Source organism: Acanthopagrus latus, chromosome 1 (genome assembly GCF_904848185.1).
Source record: "Acanthopagrus latus isolate v.2019 chromosome 1, fAcaLat1.1, whole genome shotgun sequence".
NCBI classification, from domain to species: Eukaryota; Metazoa; Chordata; class Actinopteri; order Spariformes; family Sparidae; genus Acanthopagrus; species Acanthopagrus latus.
In genome coordinates, this window is record NC_051039.1 from 33,085,976 (window position 1) to 33,106,252 (window position 20,277).

A 20,277-nucleotide genomic window follows, 5' to 3' on the forward strand; every position below is an offset into this window, starting at 1 on the left:
ATCTTTCAAGATCCTTCTGTTGTGCTATGTTTTCTTTACCTACAGTTATTGTCTTGTGTGTGAAAGCATCTGGAAGATCAATAAACTCATCACCTGACAAACTACTGACCTCCAGGCCGGTTACCACGTAAGTACTGACAGGTTTCTCTTCATTCATGGTTCTTAGCAGCATGTCCATTTTTCGTCCACTCGGCTTCAAATCATTCATCAGCGCCTCGGTACAAAACATGGCCGAGCTGTCCGGGTCCAAGAAGGCATATGTCCCCACTATCTCACTTCAAAACTTTGACTTGACTTGGACAGGAACAATTGCGAGCGTGCAGTCATCCTCCCAGTTGTCTCACGACCCTCGGACTGAGCACAGATGAATGCATTTAAGACCGTCTGCCCATCACTGTCATTTTTCCTTTTCTCTGCATCTGCGACTACATCTTTTGTCTTGATGTGCAGAAGTGTTGGATGTGTTAAAGAACACACCTCACAGCTCACTTTTGCTTTACAGAGTTTACTCGCGACCATACTTGAGACAGCTGAAACTAAGTCCCTTGTTCCTCAAGAATTCCAATTTCTCTTTGTGAAGCTTGTCTTTAAACTTATTACAAGTCTCTATGACATGCTTACCTTTACAGAAGAGACACCAGTGTCGTTGGTGAAGCTGGAGCTGGCTGTTCCACTTGCTCTACATCCCTCTGTTCCAGCTTTACAGCACTTGTGGTGAAAGTCTTCCTGAATATGCCTTTTTTTCTGCTTTGTGGTTGCTTTGTTTAGCTGAGGATGTTTTAGCCACCATGTTATCCTTTATGTCACCGAAGACAGGGTGAAGAGCAACTTTGGCCTGCTTGTGAATAAAGTCTGCTAAATCCTTAAACTTGACTTTTCTATCACATTCCTCTTTTATGTGACACACAACACCTCTCCACCTTTCACGAAGTTTGAATGGAAGCTTTGCAATAATAGCCTTCAAGTTTGCAACATTGTCCAGCTCTTCCATGTAACTCACCTCAGTCATGGTGTTGCAGCATGCTGTCAGGAAGAGTGAAAAGGCATTCAGAGCCTCTGCATCCTCTGGCTTGATAGGTGTCCAGTCCAACACTTTGTTCATGTAGGCTACAGCGATTTTGTAATTGTTTCCAAAATGCTCTTTTAGCAGCTGTTTGGCCTTTTGGTAACCTGCTTCTGGCTTCATGTGAAGGCAACTCTTTAACGGCACCTTTGGCTGTCCATCAGTGAACTGCTCCAAGTAGTAGAGACGGTCTTTAAAGCTTTCAGTGCGTGATTCTATGCCATGCTCAAAGGCTCTAGCAAATGAATTGTAATCTAGAGGATCGCCACTGAAAGTAGGGATGGCTAATGGGGGTCATCATTCTCTGTTGTTTTACGATCAGCTCTGTTTTGTTATTCTGTCTTGACATAACACCACAGAGAGTCTCCACAGAATGATCTCCTGTCACAAGATCACCACTGGACTGTTGCATTTAGGTAAATTGAAGTTGAAGTGGCCTGAACTCGCCATGTCCATTTCTCATGTCGCTAACTGGATTTTGACTGGCAGGTAATAGCAAGTATCCAGAATCCAAAGTCCATCTGCCCCCTGCACTTACATGTGATAGGTGCTCATTCTCATAATTTTCTAAAACTTTGAGTCTAGCATCAGCGGCTGCAGTTTGGAGATCTAAAGCTTCTCTTTTTGCTTTCAGCTCAGCTTCTTGTCGTTCAGTATCTTGTTTTTGGCTGCAGCCTTTGCAAACAATGAGGCTCTCTCTACTTCAGCTTTGAGGCACGCGGAGGAAGCGGTGGACACCTCGCTCCCAACAGCTGAGCCACGCCATCAGTTCCTACAGCTTTCAGCAGCTGACCCCTATCTGTATATCCACGTGACATTCCTTAGCTTGTTTAGCACGATCATCCGCTGCCTTTATCCACATCTCCACGTGTTGCATAAATCCACGAAAGTGTATTATCTTAGGCATAAACCATGAGCTCTGATCCTTTTCTAGTTCTTCCTCACACAGCAACTTTGTTAAACCATCATTTGTCTTGCACCAGTCCTCTAGCGAGCCTTGATAATCCACACATAATTTCTATTTGACTGTGCTTACATTAGCATCGTCTTCCATTAGCCATTCAGTCTCATTAGCTTGGCTGGTTAGATGACCCGCTTTAGTTTTCCTGGAGTGAGTTAATCGATGAACTTTTTTCGTGACTGCCTTTTCTGTCATTTTCGTTTCTCTCTTTCCACTCCTCATAGCTCATCATACCATTCTTCCATGATGTCCAATTGCCACAAATAGCAACGGTAGCTTGCTAGCTTACCGTGCTGATCACTTTTTTCTTCGAGCTACACGGCTCAAAAATCAATAATCCTCACAGGCTTTCATCAACAAGCTCTCTTTGTAACGTTGTCCACAGAAGCAGTCCACATTTTCCACGAGTATTGTCCTTTCCAATGTCCTTTCCACACAGAGAAGACCAAGTTTTTCTGACTATAATGAAGATTTTCCGATAAAATCTTTCTGAATCCACAGGAGCTTATGGCTGACGCCTGTTCTTCAAAAAGTGTGTCCTCCACAATAGTTTCTCTTTAATATTTATTCGACAAAAATGCAAAAAGAAAAGGCATACCTATTCCATATGATCCAAACTTTCTTACACACGCCAGACATGGTCAGAAAAACTGTGAGCTCCTCCCGCTATCCTGTCATCAACACAGCTTAGCTCCTAAAAACACTGTGCTTAACAACTGCATGGCTACCTCCTTAAAGCTACAGGCTCTTGTTTTTATCAGCCACAGAAATAAACTATTACAAACATTACAAAATGAAATAACAACATGTGTCTGCAACAATCATAGTGCAGATATTAATAAAATAATAATCATAACTTCAATTTTAATTAAATTAAATTAAATGCAATCAAATCATGAAACTGATATCAAATCCAAAATGTACTCAACCATGAAGTACTTACCGGGCGCTCTCACCAAAAGTGATAAAATCGCCTGTGGTCGCGCTGGTTGCTCACATCGCGTCGCTGCAGTCACCTATGTGGCAGCGACTTAAGCGACCAAAGGGCGGGTCTCTCAATCAGCAGGCATTTCCGCCTTTTTCCACCCAATTGGGTGTTGCCGCGGTCGCGCCGCTGCTCATTTGCATAAAGTTGAGCATCTGTCAACTTTCGTCGCTCGCGTCGCGTCGCTGAAATTGCATCGCTCACTCCGCCGGTCACTCCAGTTGCTCCTTGTCGCCAGCATACATTGAAAAGGAATGGCAGCTGGTCGCCTCGGTCGCTCAGGTCGCTTTTGGTGTGAGCGCCTGGTTAGTTACTCATATAGCACCTACACATATACTATACAAAAGTCATCTTTCATGTAGTTCTGTCATGACCAAGGTCCATGACAGTTATTTTGGGCTTTGGTCAGGGTGAAATCAATTCTGTGCAGGTGCCCAACTCCAGAGGAGGCCCAGTGATAAAGCTGCTTCTCTATTTTCTGAGCTTGATGTATTGATCTCCTGATGGTGTGCACCCTTTGGCTCTGCCTCGTCGTGCTTTTGATACAGCTGATCCAGTTTCAGTACGGCATATTCACTGTAAAAAAAACCCTGTAAAAACTCTGGCAGCAAAAGTTGCCAAACACTTACCGTTAGATTAGAGTAAAAAAACTTTATTTAAACTTTTTTTTTTTACAAAGATTTTTTTTTTTAAATGCAGACATTTACTGTAGACATTTTCTGTGATTTTACAGTGCAACTGTCGTAAAATGAAAAAATAATTCTTATTATAAAACATTTCTAGAATGTAAAATAACATTCAAATTACCCTCCTTTAAAGCCCACTAACAGTTTCTTGGCAACTTTAGGCTGTTATTTCATGTGATTATCAAATGTATTTACAGTAAATTTCTATCATTTTTCCCCCTTTTCCTATATATTTATAGACTTTTCCTATGAATGTATGAGGTTTCCTTTATATAAACATTAGTTGACAGTAATTACATGCAACTATCCAATATATTTACAGTCTTTTCCCAATATTGGATGAGGTTTACTATATATAAATATTATTTGACAGTAATTTAAAGCAACTCCCCAATATATTTACAGACTTTCCAATTATTGTACGAGGTCAACTTTATGTCAAGTTTATTTGACAGTAATTACAAGCAACTAGCCAATGTATTTACAGGCTTTTCTTATTAATGTACTGGGTGAACTTTTTATAAACATTATTTGACTGTAATTGCAAGCAAATATCCAATACATTTACAGGCATTTCTTATTAAGTTGCATAGTTTACTTTATAAAAACTTTACTCGTCAGTAATTTTAAGCAACAATCCAATATATTTACAGGCTTTTCTTATTTATTAATAATAAAAACAGTAATTTACTTTTTATAAACATTATTTAGCAGTAATAACACACAACTATCCAATATATTGAAAGACTTTTCCCATTAGTTCATAAGGTTTACTGGATGTAAACTTTTGACAGTAATTACAAGCAATTATCCAATATATTTACATGCTTTTCCTATTAATATATATGTTTACCTTTTATAAACATTATTTGACAGTAGTTACAAGCAACTTCCCTATATATTTACATATTTTCCCCATTAATGTATGGAGGTTACCCTATATAAACATTATTCGACAGTAATTAAAAGCAACTATCCAATGTCTTTAATGAGTTTTCCCAATACTGTAATGGGTTTTGAATGTACAAATACCAGAACGTCTGTCACTTTTACTTTACTTTAATCTACTTTTAAATATATACATATTTCTGCTGAGATTTTACAGTATTGTTCAATCCATTCACTGCAGATGCCATATGCCATGTAGTTTACAGTATCAATAAACCAATAAGAGCTCAAACAGAATACTTTGCCAGAATTTGCCAGTCTTTATTTTTTTTCTCATTCATATTACTTCAGCTGACATCAAATGGAAGCAAAAACAGTTTTGTATTTGATCAGTACAATGTCTTGCATGTTGCATTATAGCAAAAGGGGAATTATGGCCAATTTAAGAATTCATACATATTAAGATGTCAGGTTCGGGGTTTAAAAGGAAGACTATGGAAGGGGAGGTGGACCCAAACGCATTTACACAGGAGGCAAGATCAGGGGAACAAACAAAAGGTGAGCTTTATTTAAAAGCTGATCACAAAAAAAACAAAAGCACACAAATGAGGACGAAAGGCAAAGTAGCAACCAAGGACGAGACAAAGTAGCAAAGCAAAATACAAAGTTCAAATCAAAGTCAAGGTTCAAATCAAACATGGAAAAAAATGCAAAAAATCCAAAACATACCAAACAGGGAACAGGAGCATGAACAGGAGCATGGACAAACCAAGACAAACCAAGACAGAATACAAACAATGACCAGACAAGGAGTGAAGGGAAACACACAGACACTGATTACCAAACGAGGAACAGGTGAGGAGAGGGAGGAGGGAGGAAGCCAGGTGTGATAATGAAGGGGAGGAGCACAGAGCAGCAGACCAGGAGGGAACAAGGCTGACAGACAGAGGGAGACAGAGGGCAGACGACAGGAAAGACTTAAAGGACAAGAGACACAAGAGGGCATGGGAAAAACAAAACATGACACAAGACATGATACAAAGACATAAATCAAATACAAGAAACCAAAAACCAGATACCAGAACACAACACAAACAGGAATCATGACATAAGATAGTTAAAAAATATTTGTGAACATAAACAACTATCTTCCAAATCCAAAAACTAAAGTCCTAAAAAATGTAAATTCAACAAAAATAATTTCACATTAATTGTCTATGAAGCAGTGCCACACTTTGTGCCCAATGACATCACAAGTTTTGAGTCTTTGTGCAAGTCTCAAGTCTAAACTTAAAGTCTGAAGCAAGTCCCAGGTCATTATGTTTAGACTCAAGCAAGTCAAGTCTGCTAAATATGCTAAACGTCAAGTAAGACAAGTCACCCTGAAAGAAACAATTTAAACAAGAGGGAAAGGGGTACAATGGCAAGCCATATCATGAGAAAACGGCACCTGTTAGTCTAAACAACTAGGGATGGGTATGGTCAGGATTTTATTAAGACCTATACCACTACTGATATTGCTTATCAATACCATATTTCTCGGGGGGTGGGAATCTCTAGGTAGGGGTGGGAATCTCTAGTTACCTCATGATTTGATTCAATTCCGATTCAAAGGGATATGATTTGATTCTAAAACGATCAATAAGTGGAGCGCTCTGCTGTAATGTTATGTCTCCACTAGTGCTGACCAGTAAAATGTATTTTCATCATCAATGCGATATGAGTATGTGCAATTAACACATTGCAAAAGCCTGCCTGACAGACGATGAACAACATAAATCATGCTGACTCGTGCTATGCATTCACACTCGGCATGCGAACATTTGACCAATCAAATGGAGTCCAGGGCACATGGGCCTCATATCGTGCAGCCCTAGTCTCCACCAGTGGAGAGCAGCCTCTGCTGCACCGTTAGCTCTGGTGAAAGCCTTCACTGTCCAAGATACTGTGTGGACACAGCAGTGAAACAGACAGAGCATAGAGTTATTTTCTTTACTACAGAGTTGGTTTAAGTTGTTTAATGATGTGGTGTGAGTTGGTCAGTCGAAGAAGAGCACATGACAGCTTGTGGTGCATGTATCAGGTTTCTACAGTGCCTAATGTCTGCAAGCGCTCCCATCAGGAGCCAAGCCCACAAATGCTGGCCCGTCAGTGGAAAGTGCATGATTTGTTCATCCAGCTGTTAGAGCACATACATGCACCACAGATGTTGCCATGGTTCCCGACAGTAGCTGATGCACCTGTCTGGTATTTTTCAACCTGGGCTCTATGTATATAAATGTGGGTGTGTAAGTGAAGAGTACTGACAAAAACTTTCAGAGTTGGTCCAGTAGATTGGCTCGGGCGGCAGCCGCGACAGGGCGGCAATGGCTACAAAGTAATCCTATGGGGCAACCACGACACTCTACATTGTGTCTAATAAAAGTGCTTGTTTTCACCAATAAATGGCTCAAATTGTTATTATAACAGTCTGGTAACATTACTGAAGCAAGACTGTCACTCAAATCTCGCTCAGGTTGCAGGAAGATACTTACTCAACAGATAACTGTTCTTCTTAATACAATCATGATAGCTGTCCATTTGGTCCCTGTGGCCTTAGCCGCCTCTTCCAGTTTATTTTGGGTACATAAAAGAATGTCTCCAGCACAGCCCTGTTGATCAGAGGGGGGAAATCCTCTGACGTGGTGACACAGCACTGTATAGTGTCTGAGGTATCATCCCTGGAGACATCACGACCACCAATTTTGGACGTCAGCAGGTCCCACGCTTGACAACATAGACATTCTCCCTGTGTGGGCAGAGGGTCAGAGCACCCACAGGAACACCACCAGTTTCCAGAGCTTTGCATCTTTGCAGCAGCTAGTTCACCCTCCTCTGCCTGTTGCCCCCCTCACTCTCTTGTCCGTTCTTCTCTGTATAGGAGCTCTTCGTCGGTGTACTCTGGCTCAAACAAATAGGGGCAGCATTGAATTCAAATGGCGTATATTCATCGACCACATAATAAAAAGTATGCTAAATAAATTGTTGCTGGCAGTTTCTCTCAGTAAACTCCAAACTCCTCACTCCAACTTTCATTCTCACTCGTTTCCAGCTTCATCTTCCTGCAACAACTCTCAAACTTGTGAGATTTCAGAGCGAGACTTGAGTTGAGTGCTCTCAGCACTAGTGCTTCGGTAATGTTACTAGACTCTTATAATACCAATTTGAGCCATTTGTAGAATGTCACGGTTGCCCCATAGGATTACATTGTAACCATTACTGCCGTGCTGCGGCTGCCGCCCGAGCCAATCTACTGAACCAATTATAAAAGTTTTGGTAAATACTATTCACTTACACACCCAAATTTATAAACATAGGGCCCAGTTTGAAAAATATTGGAATTCCCCTTTAAACCTCTGCTGAATGTGTGTGACAACACAGCAGCAGCAGAGTGAGTGACGTTTCTGTACCTCCACGGTGTCAGTGACAGAACTGTGAACATAACTGTTCTGTGTGTGGACAGTTTAGTTATTTGGCAGTGAATATAAACAACAACTCCTCAAGCTTCCCATGTCTTGCTTTCCACCAGCTGATTAAAGTGAAACCCAGGGGTTAGCAACAAACTTAAGGACCAACATTTAAGGTGGACCAGGTATAATCGCTCTGAATCCCCAAAGCGGGGCTGAGGTTGAAATGTCAGGGTTAGCCCATTTCACTTTAATCAGCTAGTGGCAAGACACGGAAACTTAGCTTGAGTCTTGAGTTGTTGCACTTATTCACCAATAAATAGCTAGACTGTCCACACACTCAACTTCTATGCTGTGGTAGAGACTAACGTCACTGTCAGACACCGTCACTCTCTCTGTATCTCTTCACTGCACTCGCAGTCAGGTCCTTTCGAGTCATCTGCCTCTTGCCAAAATGGAGTCTCAAATCATGAATACCAAGTCAAAGTCAAGATAAGTCTTTAATTTCAGTCAAGCAAGTCGCAGGTCTTCAAATTTGCTACTCCAGTCAACTGATGCGACTCTAGTCCTCGACCTCTGACAAATATTGATTGAACTATCGATTCAAAAACAATAGGAGCTATATTCTGTCCAGTAACAAAAACTAAGCACCTACATAATCAGTATTAATGTACGGATGTGCATCTGCATGCTAAAAAAAAGCTTCAGGTTCATATGACAGATTGAAAGTTACCCACTTCCTTTCAGAATTTCAATGATGGCTATGATCCTCTCCAATGTGTCTCACCATGCCTTGTCCTGAGAATACAAAAATAGAAAATATGTATCATTCTTAAAAGTGCCTGCACACCAACAAGTGGCAACGTTGTTGCCTGTATTGTTTTCCATGTACCCACAATGGCAACTTTGCCCCCTACCATCACAGCAGCAGCAGGTGGTTGCCATGAGGTTGCCACTCCAAAGGAGTGCAGTTTCCGCTTGAAGTGAAATTGAGCATTCGGCAAACTTTGCCTCTTTCAGTGTAAAATAAGGACGGCAAGATTCACTGATTCACATTGGTGCACCAGCATGAAAAACTCAAAATGTCTATCCCGATTAAAAATTCTGCACCAGAACTTGCAATGCATCATTTCTAACATCTTTGCATCTGTAAAACACAGTTTATTTATATATAGATCCTGTGCCTTTATTATTTGGAAATGTGACCAATAATATTGTATTTAGATTGAGTCCTGCTGCCAGTGGACGGTGGCTACTATGGAGGCCAAGGCATGTCCAAGCGAGTCACATTACAGGAGCAACACTTTCCACCTATGGATGTATTATCCACTGAATTCCTACAAATCAAATGTTTGGTGTCACTTTGGATGTTTCTAAAGACACGAACAACTTAAGAGGCACAGCGTGTGAGATGTTACAGTGAGACTGGTGTTTAGACCAACCTGTGCCTGCCAATAATAGTTTACCTTTTTACCTTTGAAAGCAGATATGAAAGACCTGTTTGTTAAAGACAGACTGGTTTAAAGCAAGTTCCAGTGACAATTTTATTTTGTCTTCTGTCCGAGACTTTTTTGTGCTATAAAGGACTTGTGAAAGGGCCTGTTTGTGAAAGTGCCAAGTGTTTTTACAAATATACATATTACATGTAAAATAACACGATTAAAATCCTCATTATCAATACAATGAAAATTCTCAAAATTACTGATCATCAAGCCTCACAATAGCTTCAATCAGAAAACTGAAATCTTTGCGCAGTTGGCCAAAATCAGTTTAACGTAATTATGTATGGATTTCTTTATTGTGAATATGTAATTTACTTAAATAGCCGTCAAAGAGTGCATGTATCCACACTTAACTGATGTGCAGGGCTGGGACAAAAATACACTTGAAGCATAAAAATAAAAGAGCAGCAGAAAAGCAGGTCTGTTCCTGTGCAGCATGTGCAATAGGACTGCCTAAAAATCAAGTTTGAACAAATTCAAAGTGATGTGTAATTCATTCGAATTGCAGTGAACATTCCCATTATGTGATTATAGGCAAAAAAATAGACCATCAGGCAAGGTTATGGGATATTACTGTACAAGATCATTTTCTGTGTATATTTTTGCTGTGAACTGTGCCTGGCGAGCCTCAGAATCTCTAGAAGAACAGCACAGGAGTCTCGTGTGACATGCACCTGAGCACAGGCTATGTGGAAGGTCTAACCTGTTAACATGGATGCCGAAGTGAAACCTCACACAGGATGTGTGCAATGGGCCTTAGCCCTATCGCATGCAATAGTTCCACATGACAGTGCAGTTTAGCCACTTACCTATAAAATTAGGGTTTAGCAGCCAGGGAGGTACAGCATAAGAATGCCATCTGTCAGAATACAAGGCACACTAATTGAATCTGGGACTCTGGAAAGCAAATTGCTTTGCAAGTGTTAGAGAAGCAAGTGTTACCTGCAACACTCCAATTTTGAATTAGATCACATCATTACAGTTTGAACTTTTAATATTTCTGGTGCATCTACACATGAGTAGATGCATGCCTTTTTATGGACAGTGGTATGTTTGGCGAGTGTAGTTTGGTAGAACGAAAAATAGTTCCTCCAGGAAACTGCTCACAACAAGGTCTGTAGACTATCTCGTAACCTAGTCATGATTTCTGGAGAGAGACACTGCTGATGAGTTTTTCAAAAAAAAATTTTTTTTTCTTTAGGGCTTTGAGCTCCACAAGCCAAGTGCTATCTAGTTCCATTATATTGAAGAAAAGGCAGACATCTCTGCGGGCAATATCTTCAAAACTCTGCAACTCACACCAGAATAATCTAGATGGATAAATAGCACTACTACAATGCTGAACAGGGGAACACAGGCTCACCAACAATTAGAGCTGTATAAAAAAAAAAATCAATACTCAGATACTAATCTAAACTAAATATTAGTATCGGATTACATACTAATTTGCAACAGTATCGTTACCAACAGTGCTGTTTTCACCTCCTCCACTTGACACACAACTACACACAGCACTGCAGCAGACAGACAGGCACACAGCCTCTCCCCTCACTAGCAGCTGAACACTGAGCTGGCTAAACATGGCAAGTCAAGGTTTCACCCTGTGTATTTCAGGCCTGGGCCTAATTATAATGTTTTAATACAAGTCAGAGCATTAGTGTCAGGTAGGGGTATAAAGGGAAAACTATGGAAGGGAAAAGGTGGACCCAAACGCAGTAGACACGTGAGGCAGGGATAAGGGAACAAACAAAGGGTGAGCTTTATTAAAAAGCTGAATACAAAAACAAATGGCAGACAAAAAAAGAGCAAAGGCAAAGTAGCAAACAAAAATCAGACCAAGTAACAAACAAGAATCAGACAAAGTAGCAAAAGAAAACAGCGAGACAAAGTACAAACCAAAGATTCAAAGTTCAACTTAAACATGGGAAATTCAAAATCAAAACATACCAAAACGGGACTGAAGACTGGAGCATGGAGCATGGAGCATGGAGCATGGAGCATGGAGCAAATCACACAAGACAGAATACAGAAAGCACAAGACAGAATCCAACAAACAGAATACAATGACTGGGCGAGGAGTGAAGGAAACACAGAGACTAAATACACACACACTAACGACATGACGAGGCACAGGTGAGGAGAGAGGAGGAAGGAAACCAGGTGTGATAATGAGGGGGAGGAGCACAGAGGAACAAACCAGGAGGGAACAAGACAACAGACAGAGGGAGCCAGAGGGGAGAACTTAAAGGACACATGAGGGCATGGAAGATCAAAACAAGAGACACAAGACATGGAGAAGGCAAAACGAGACACAAGACATGGAGAAAGCAAAACGAGACACAAGACATGGAGAAAGCAGAACATAACACAAGACAAGATACAAGGATGAAAATCAAATACAAGAAACCAAAAACCAGAAACAAGAACAAAACAAACAGGAGACATGACAATTAGTTGCGTGCACAACTGTAAAACCTCAACAATTTCACAAATGTTTAAGTGAAAAGCATTAAGTGCTTACTTACCTTGTGTTATAGAGGAGGTGCAGGCAAAAATTGGTGTACAGGCTTTAGTGTTGTTCTGTTTAAACAGATATTGTTTTCATAAGTTAATGAGCTACTATTTCCATGGTGAACATTTTTTAAATTAACACACTACAATGTGAGGATTGTCCCGATTATTTAACCCTTCAGGTACAGGCCCAAAGATATCATATTTACAAAAATAACCACATACACTGTACAATTAGTGTCATTTGTTTCATATGAATATATACATTAAATGGAACTAGAATTCATAAAAGTTCAGTAAAATCTTGCAATATTATAAATAAATAAAAAAGTTGTAACTGATAATTACAACTTTTGGGAGGCACTTCCTAGCATGCTGCTGTGTAATGCAGTAATGTAACCCATTACTGTCCTAAATTCAGTAATTACATTACAGTTACTAATCAGTCAATTATCTTGGCACTTGTTTACATAATGTCAGCCATTCCAGCTGTCCAGACCGGTGTTGTGCCGAAAAGAGACTGCTTGCCAAAATAAGAATGCACCCAACGTGAACCAACATCACATACTGTATGCATATTGTTGCGATTGTACCACAGTTTCATATTCATGTAATTTATATAGGCTATAGGTAAGGTAAAGGAAGTGAGCTCAAAGGAAGTGAGGCTATTAGCACAATGTGCCTAGGGAAATGCTTTGTCTGTGCAATAAAAATTACTGGTAATAGAAATTATTCTGACTCTGGTTTTTATCTGGTGACCTCTACAGTAACTCCTGAAAATGATTTCTATGTCACCCTTTGCAATCCTGAGTTAGAGGGTGCAGTCTTATTTTGGCAAGCAGTCTCTTTTCAGCACAACACCAGCACTCATCGACTCAACAGCTAGTAGCTAGTACACAGTAGTGTAACGAGTTCTACAGGGCGTAATTAAGTAAAGTAATGCATTACTTCTAATCTAAAGTAACGAGCATTGTGTAATGCATTACTTTTTTGGGTAACGACCCCAGCACTGTTGGCCACACATTCACAAACATATCCCTGGCGATTTTGAAGTTGAGGGATGCATAAGACATATACGCGCCCTCCAAAGATGCTCCATAAATACTTAAGACAAAGTGTAAAATCTCCGTTAAACATAGTCAAAATAAACTGTCACCGCGAACCTACCTACCTAACCAAACCGGGTTGGACGATGTGGGCCCAGAGGTGTCTTCTGAAAACAGCAAATAACAGGCATCGGCTGCCTGTCTGTCTGTGCTCCATTCAAACGGACTAACTGCACACTGCAAAGTTTAGTCGAGCTATTTAGCTTCAGTACAACTTGTAATGTTTTTAACAACTCTTCTGCTGATCTTGATGAGAGACCAGGGGTGATATCCTCCTATATTCTTTACCTAAAAGACTCAGTCAGTCACTCAGTTTGCATTGATAGATGCAAGTATATTTAAGAGAGCTTTTGCTTGTGGGTTGTCTAATTGAGCTGTGGATTGGCTGAGGTCATGCGCTGAGAGTTTATGTTCAGGCTAGTTGAAAGGTTCATACAGTGCTTAAATGGGTACGGTTGGTCATACTTGTCTCAGTACTTTTAACCCCTCTTCGAATAATGGCTAAATCAACTGGTAGTTGGCAGACTTGCATGTCTTGCATTCAAAGACACTGGCGAGGGTGTTTAAGAATTAAAACACAAACACACATAATATATATATATATATATATATATATATATATATATATATATATATATATATATATATACACATATACATATATACATATATACATATATAGGATAGTTGCTTGCAATGACTGTTAAACAATGTTTATATGAAGTAAATCCCATACATTAATCAGAAAAATCTGTAACTATATTGGGTAGTTGCTTGTAATTATGGATTAAGAACTACTTCTTTCTGTAATTTTAAGTACCATCATTTGTTTATATAAAGTAAATCATATATATTAATATGAAAAGTCTGTAAATATATTGGGTGGTTGAATTTAATTATTGTTAAATAATGTTTATATAAAGTAAATCTCATATATTAATGGTTAAATTAAAATGCCTGGATACATTTGGATAGTGGCTTCTAATTACCGTTAAATAATGTTTATATTAAGTACACCACAGACAGTAATGGGAAAAGCCTGTAAAAAATACTGGATAGTTGCTTTTAATTACCATCAAATAATGTTTATATGAGGTAAAACCCATACATTAATGGTAAACGCCTGTAGATACATTGGGTAGTTGCTTATAAATACGGTCGTATTATGTTTATTTAAAGTAAAAACTTTTAAAATAATTTTCTGTAAGCTATAACCTCATCATATTTTTTTGTACAGTGGAAAACCAATGTTTAATAAAAATCTACTGTCAGTAGATTGGATAATCACATAAAGGAACAGCCTGAAGTTGTCAAGACCCTATTAATGGGTTTTAAAGAAGGGTAATTTGAATGTAATTTTACATAATTTTTTTGTGTTTTACATCCAGAAATCTGTACTTTTATAAAGAGTCCTTGTGGGTGGATTGGATAATCCTATGAATTAACAAAAGAATACTGTATAAGAAAGTCTTTATTTGAATTGGACACTTTTTTTAAACATTTCTTTCCTTTTCTTTTGCAGATTTTTACATTTCCTTAACATTCTAGAACTGTTTTATAATAAGAATTTTTTTGGTTTTACAGCAGCTGTACAGGTGAATACTGAGAATGCCTACAGTAAATGTCTGTATTTAAAAAAAAAAAAAAACTCTGTAGAATAACTAAAACTTTTTTTTACTGTAATTTGACGGTAACAGTTTCACAACTGTTGCTGCCATACTTTTTACCGTTTTTTTAACAGGTTTTTTTTTCTTTTTTACATTGTTTTACGTAGAATTAAATGCAATTTCACATTCAAGAACATTACACGATCCTGTATTCCTGTAAAAAAAAAAATCTCTAATTATCTGTTACATTAATTTACAGATTACCACTTTTATTTTATGATAGATATTATTAATAAAAGTAATTTGCTGTATTTCTATGGCATTTACACTTAGTTTAGAAAAACAAAAAAAACTGTAAAATTACACAGTAAATTTCTGTGATTTTTTTAAATTTTTTTTTACAGTGTAGGTTAAACGCAATGCTACCTTTAGTGTGACCATGATTTGTGGCTGACAAAGCTGCTGTCGATGACGATCTGTCTTCTAACACATTTATTCTAAATGCCCCAAACGTCTGATTATTTCCAGGTTTATGTGACAAAATTAGGGATTTTCAATATGGTTTCCTTTGGACCCCACTCTATGTACAAAAATGTACACAAATTGTATAAAACAAATCATGAAATACAAAGTTTTCTGCTTTATGTTATCTACTCTGATGAAAGCCATCTTTGTTCTTTATTTGGATCTCCATCAGCTTCCACAGAGTGGTTATTATGCTCCCATGGAGTCTCCAAGGTACCAGCCCAATGTGTGTTTGTGTGTGTGTGTGTGTGTTGCAGATTGTGGCAGGAGGCTCATTCACCATGGCCAGTGAGAGGAACCCCAGCAGATTACTGGTATTTTCACAACAAGCCGATCTAAAGGCTATTTTTTTTAATACCCATATTTATTATTTGTGTTTGCAACAATAAATTGTTGTTTGCTAAATTTGTGCATACGTTTTTGAAATTTACAAAGTTATATGTAACTATTTACATTTAAATGCAGGCAATGCCTCAGGCTCAGGGCTCCTCAGCTCATTCCTGCCTGTTCCACATTCGGCAGTCTCCTCCTTGTTTTGACTCACAACACCAAAAAACGACTACACTACACACTAAACAAACTACACTAAACAATATATACCATACTAACTATACACTCCAAACACGCTATATGTCACAAATCTCTCAACTCTAAAAACTCGCCATCTCTGTCGATGACTGTGTCACCGCTGGCGTCCCTCACACAACTTCCCCTGTTCCTCAGCAACCAAACTTGCTGCTTGCGGACACTTTTGTGACAAAAGCCTGTTTTTACTGTTTCTTCTTGCACCAGACACAAAGCAAACGTGGTGGCAATGTTTGCAAAAAAGCGTGGCGGACATCATTTACTGTAAGTTCGGTTTTGGACGTGCCGGTGCGTCCGGTCCATCGACTCAGGAGGTGGGCCGTGGGGTTGGGCTAGCAGCTAGCTAAACACGAATATCCGCAGATTCCGAGCTTTGCAGTGATTGACTCTGGTGCGCACGTGGATATGGTGTGCAGTGATTGGCTCTGGTTCGCACGTGACTATGGTGGTTATGGTGGCTATGGTTAACAATGCTAGCGAATTGGTAAAGCATTTATTAAATAATTTATTTATGGTATCATTGTAGTCCAAACAAATGCGATGTTGCACACCCTTGAACTACGCAGCAGCCATGTTGAAACTCTCAGATCAGTCTGATCCTGATCTGCAGAGATATTTGAGGCACACATACACAAACAGACAGACACATACACAGACAGACAGATATTCCTTGCTTTTATAGAGAGATATCATGTTGTATATACTAGTCCATTCTATTTCTTACCTTTACCTTTTTATTCTTTGTTATTGTTTTTTTTGTTGTTGTTGTAAGATTCTGTCCTTTGGCTGCTTTGGCAAACAACTTTCTCTGTTTGTGGGACAATAAAGGAATACTGATTCTGATTCTGATCAGCATTTCAAAACATAATAGAACTGTTCTCCCCTGTGTATTTCCACTGTAAGAACAAGCATTTAGTCTGAACACTGCAGATTTGAAGGGTTTAATGTCACAGTTCCTGATGGTCATGCAGAACATCCCTGAAATAAATATTTGTAAAAATTAAATTGCTGGTGTAATACGGAGAAATGTTCAAAGATGGATCTTGTCTGCCCTCTCCACAGCTTCAAGGTTGCGCATATAGTAATGTGGTTGGCCTGTTGGGAACAATGCTTGCCTTTTGCCTATACTGCTACAACCTCAGCATTTTACATAAAGAACCATGTGTGATGCCCCTTCCTGATCACTTCAGACGGTCACCTTATGACTGTCCTGGGGAAGCCCTGGCAGTAAGTGTGTTTCTCTCAGTAAATTTCTTAAGTGAAGACAAATACAAACAAAAAACAGACAAGAGAAGGATAAATAGAAGAGGATGTTGAAGGCATTGTGATTATGATTAGCAGATATAGATACAGTATAAGATGTTGATGAAGGTTCTCGGTCATCCAGGTCATGGTAAATCTAGGCCTTAGAAACCCACACAAAGGTCGATTTGACCAACGACCCACAAGTGGCCCTAACAACTCTGGAATTCAGGGCTCACATGTGTCCTTAACAACTCAGTAAGAACACCCTAGTGCCAGCCCAAGCATTTTGGGGGCCCAAGGCAGAATTTGATTTGGGGCCCCCCAAACCACGGAGATACCTGTGCTCGACAATTATTGACACAAATGTCACACTACAATGTTACATCATAAATTGTGTTAATACAGTGACAGATGATGAACTACTGCCCCCCTGGGCACAGATGCATAAGGACCCCCCTACCTTATTTGAATGAAAGTGGGTGCAAATGGGGGAAGGGGGGTATGGGGGTCCTTGCCTGGAAAATTCTGAATTTTCAGGGGTCCCCAGGCAGCCGCTTAGTTTGCTTATGCCTCAGGCTGGCCCTGGAACACCCAAACAGAGTTTAAAAGCCTGCAACTCCTCCAGTTAGTTAGAACTGAAGAGGCCTCTTGGATTAGAAGTGAAACATCTTCAAGAAACTGAAACAAGTCCAGTTGCCTACAATACAGAACCTAGTGATCAGTGTGAGGTTGCATCACCAACAGATTTCTGACATAAGACATGAGGAATAGTTTCCCTCTCAGTGCAGACTATGTGATGTACATTATTGTAGAGACTGTAGATGTCGATCTAGTTGAGTAATAAGTGAGTTTATTGTTTATATGTTATATATATTTTCTTCTCTCCTGTAGGCCTATTGCTGGAGTGTGACACTTCTGCTTCTGCTCTATAACATTGGGGCCGTGGTCATGCACTCCCTCCTGTCTTTCTCTGCCCTCAAAGCACTCAAAACAGACTAATTCACACACGGAACACACATACCATAGATGTTGAATTATTCTCATCAGCAGAAGAACAGTAAAAAATGTGTTTATCAGTCAAACATTTTTCAAATGTCTGTTATGAGGTGAGATTTAAAATGGGTCCAGATGTCAACAACAGTATGTAGTGCAGGTAGAAAATAAGATCATCATAGTTGTAACAAAATGATATGAATTAAATGGTGGATAAACAAGTGATGCAATATTGTGACCAGAAATACATAGAAAATGTGTGGATTTAACAAACTGATGGATTGATTTAACCACCAGTTTAGTAATTTAAAGCCAGTATGCCAACCAGAGAGCAGTGACATATTGATTTTGTGCACTGTAAAATGTCTAAATTATAAAACAATTGTTTTATCTAATTAACATAGTTTGTTTTTGCCATGTGGTTATGATTAACTCTTGCCCAATGTATCACTATTACAAAGTATACTGTATTAAACAAATGTATATATTGATATCAGCATTCATTTTATGATTTTCTTTACCTGTGTCTGTTTGTTGGTTTGGTTTGTCAGCAGGATTACACAAAAACTACTGAACTTACATGATTGATTTCCATTATGGGTCTCGGTCCAGATTAGACCCTGTTACATTTTGGTTAGGATTCAGATAATTGCACGGATCCAGAAATGTTTTCTCACTTAAAGGGGACTTTTGAGCCTTGGTGGTGGTTCATACGCTACTGTGCAGCGCTAGTTTATATATCCCCTTAAGACCCAGCAATTCATGTTTGTCCTCTGTGGTGGACATTACGTTTCTGCTAACATCTCTCATACATGTCACTCTATTAAGTCCTGTTGTTCCTTAAAGAGGACAACTGGAGCTTTAAAATGACACCACATTTGGGGGATTTGGCCTTGCCAACTTACCTGTGCATGTCTTTTCAAAATGGCTGTCATCCCAAAATGCACATTTTATAGAAAAAAGAAAGGTATGTATGATATTCAGGATTGAAAAAAAGAAAAAAAAATTCAATTGTTTTAAATAAGTAAACATCTCAGAAATATTTGAGTGAGTTGTCAGAGCTGAGCTTATTTATTTTCATTTGAAAAACAGCTAATTTATAAATGTCCTCTGTACTGGACATCAGGACTTTGTACTTATATTTGTTTCATATTTGTTCAGTAGACAGCTCTATGATGGAGGCAGAGAGGATTCTTAATAGAATCATTCAGTGAGATTCAGACACCGATCAGGCATTACATTATGACCACCTGCCTAATACTGCGTTGGCCCCCTTTTGCTGCCAAAACAGCCATGACCCATCGAAGCATGGACTCCGCAAGACCCCTGAAGGTGTGTCGTGGTATGAGTCGTCTAGCCATCACAATTTGGCCTTCATCAAACTCACTCAAATCCTTATGCTTGCCCATTTCTCCTGCTTCTAATACATCAACTTTGACAACAACATGTTCACTTGCTGCCTAATATATCCTACCCACTAACAGGTGCCATGATGAAGAGATAATCAGTGTTATTTACTTCACCTGTCAGCAGTCATAATGTTATGCCTGATCAGTGTATATCTATCAGAGGATGATACCATGAAGTGTTGCACGTCTAATAAGGAAATTGCAAAAGTTTCAGGTGTAATGGTCACAAAAAAATAAATCTACCTTTGCTATTTGTTTTGTATTTGGCGTACTGGATGATTCCAGTTGAACTTTCCATGATGTACTCAGCCTTTAAATGTTTCTCATTTGAGAACAAGTAAGTCCTGTTGTCCACTAGAGAGGACGTGCTGTAAAATTTGAATAAACTAAGTTTAAACATTTTTTTTCTTTGCAATATGTTTTTGACCACCCCAACACTAAATGTATGAAAAAAATAGTGATTAAAAAACTTTTTTTCAGGTATTACGTTCCTCAAATACATTGTTTGTTGTGATTTTTGTTTTTTAATGCCTGCCTGCAAACCAGATTTCTTTCAAGATAAAAATGCATTAGCCTACAGTTTTATTGACTGTAGACTTGCATGTGAAAACATCCACATTGGTGTGTGGAAGATGAATACATCTCAAAGCCTGTGAAAAGCTGCTCCTCAGTCTGGTGGTATGGCAGTTGGGTGTTGTCTTTAAGTATCCTCTGGGCTTTGTGCAGACACCTCATTATAATAAACATAATAATAGTCATTACCTA

The 20,277-nt window shown here is 39.0% G+C and overlaps 1 protein-coding gene across 5 annotated transcripts in view; it reads left to right on the forward strand.

The window, feature by feature from the left end:
• Positions 1 to 18,594, forward strand: part of si:dkey-9i23.16 (uncharacterized protein LOC571915 homolog) — a 30,557-nt gene extending 11,963 nt beyond the window's left edge. For 3 of the 5 annotated variants that reach the window (XR_005074620.1, XM_037095175.1, XM_037095183.1), the window contains 3 exons: positions 15,538 to 15,594; positions 16,928 to 17,092; positions 18,002 to 18,594. Coding sequence is in view for 4 of the 5 variants with exons in the window: in XM_037095175.1 (XP_036951070.1) it covers positions 15,538 to 15,594; positions 16,928 to 17,092; positions 18,002 to 18,109 (330 nt within the window). In the remaining variant the exon portion in view is untranslated. The remainder of the gene's footprint in view (positions 1 to 15,537; positions 15,595 to 16,927; positions 17,093 to 18,001) is intronic. The other 2 variants (XM_037095198.1, XM_037095192.1) reach the window with 2 other exon arrangements.
• The last annotated feature ends 1,683 nt before the right edge of the window (positions 18,595 to 20,277 follow it).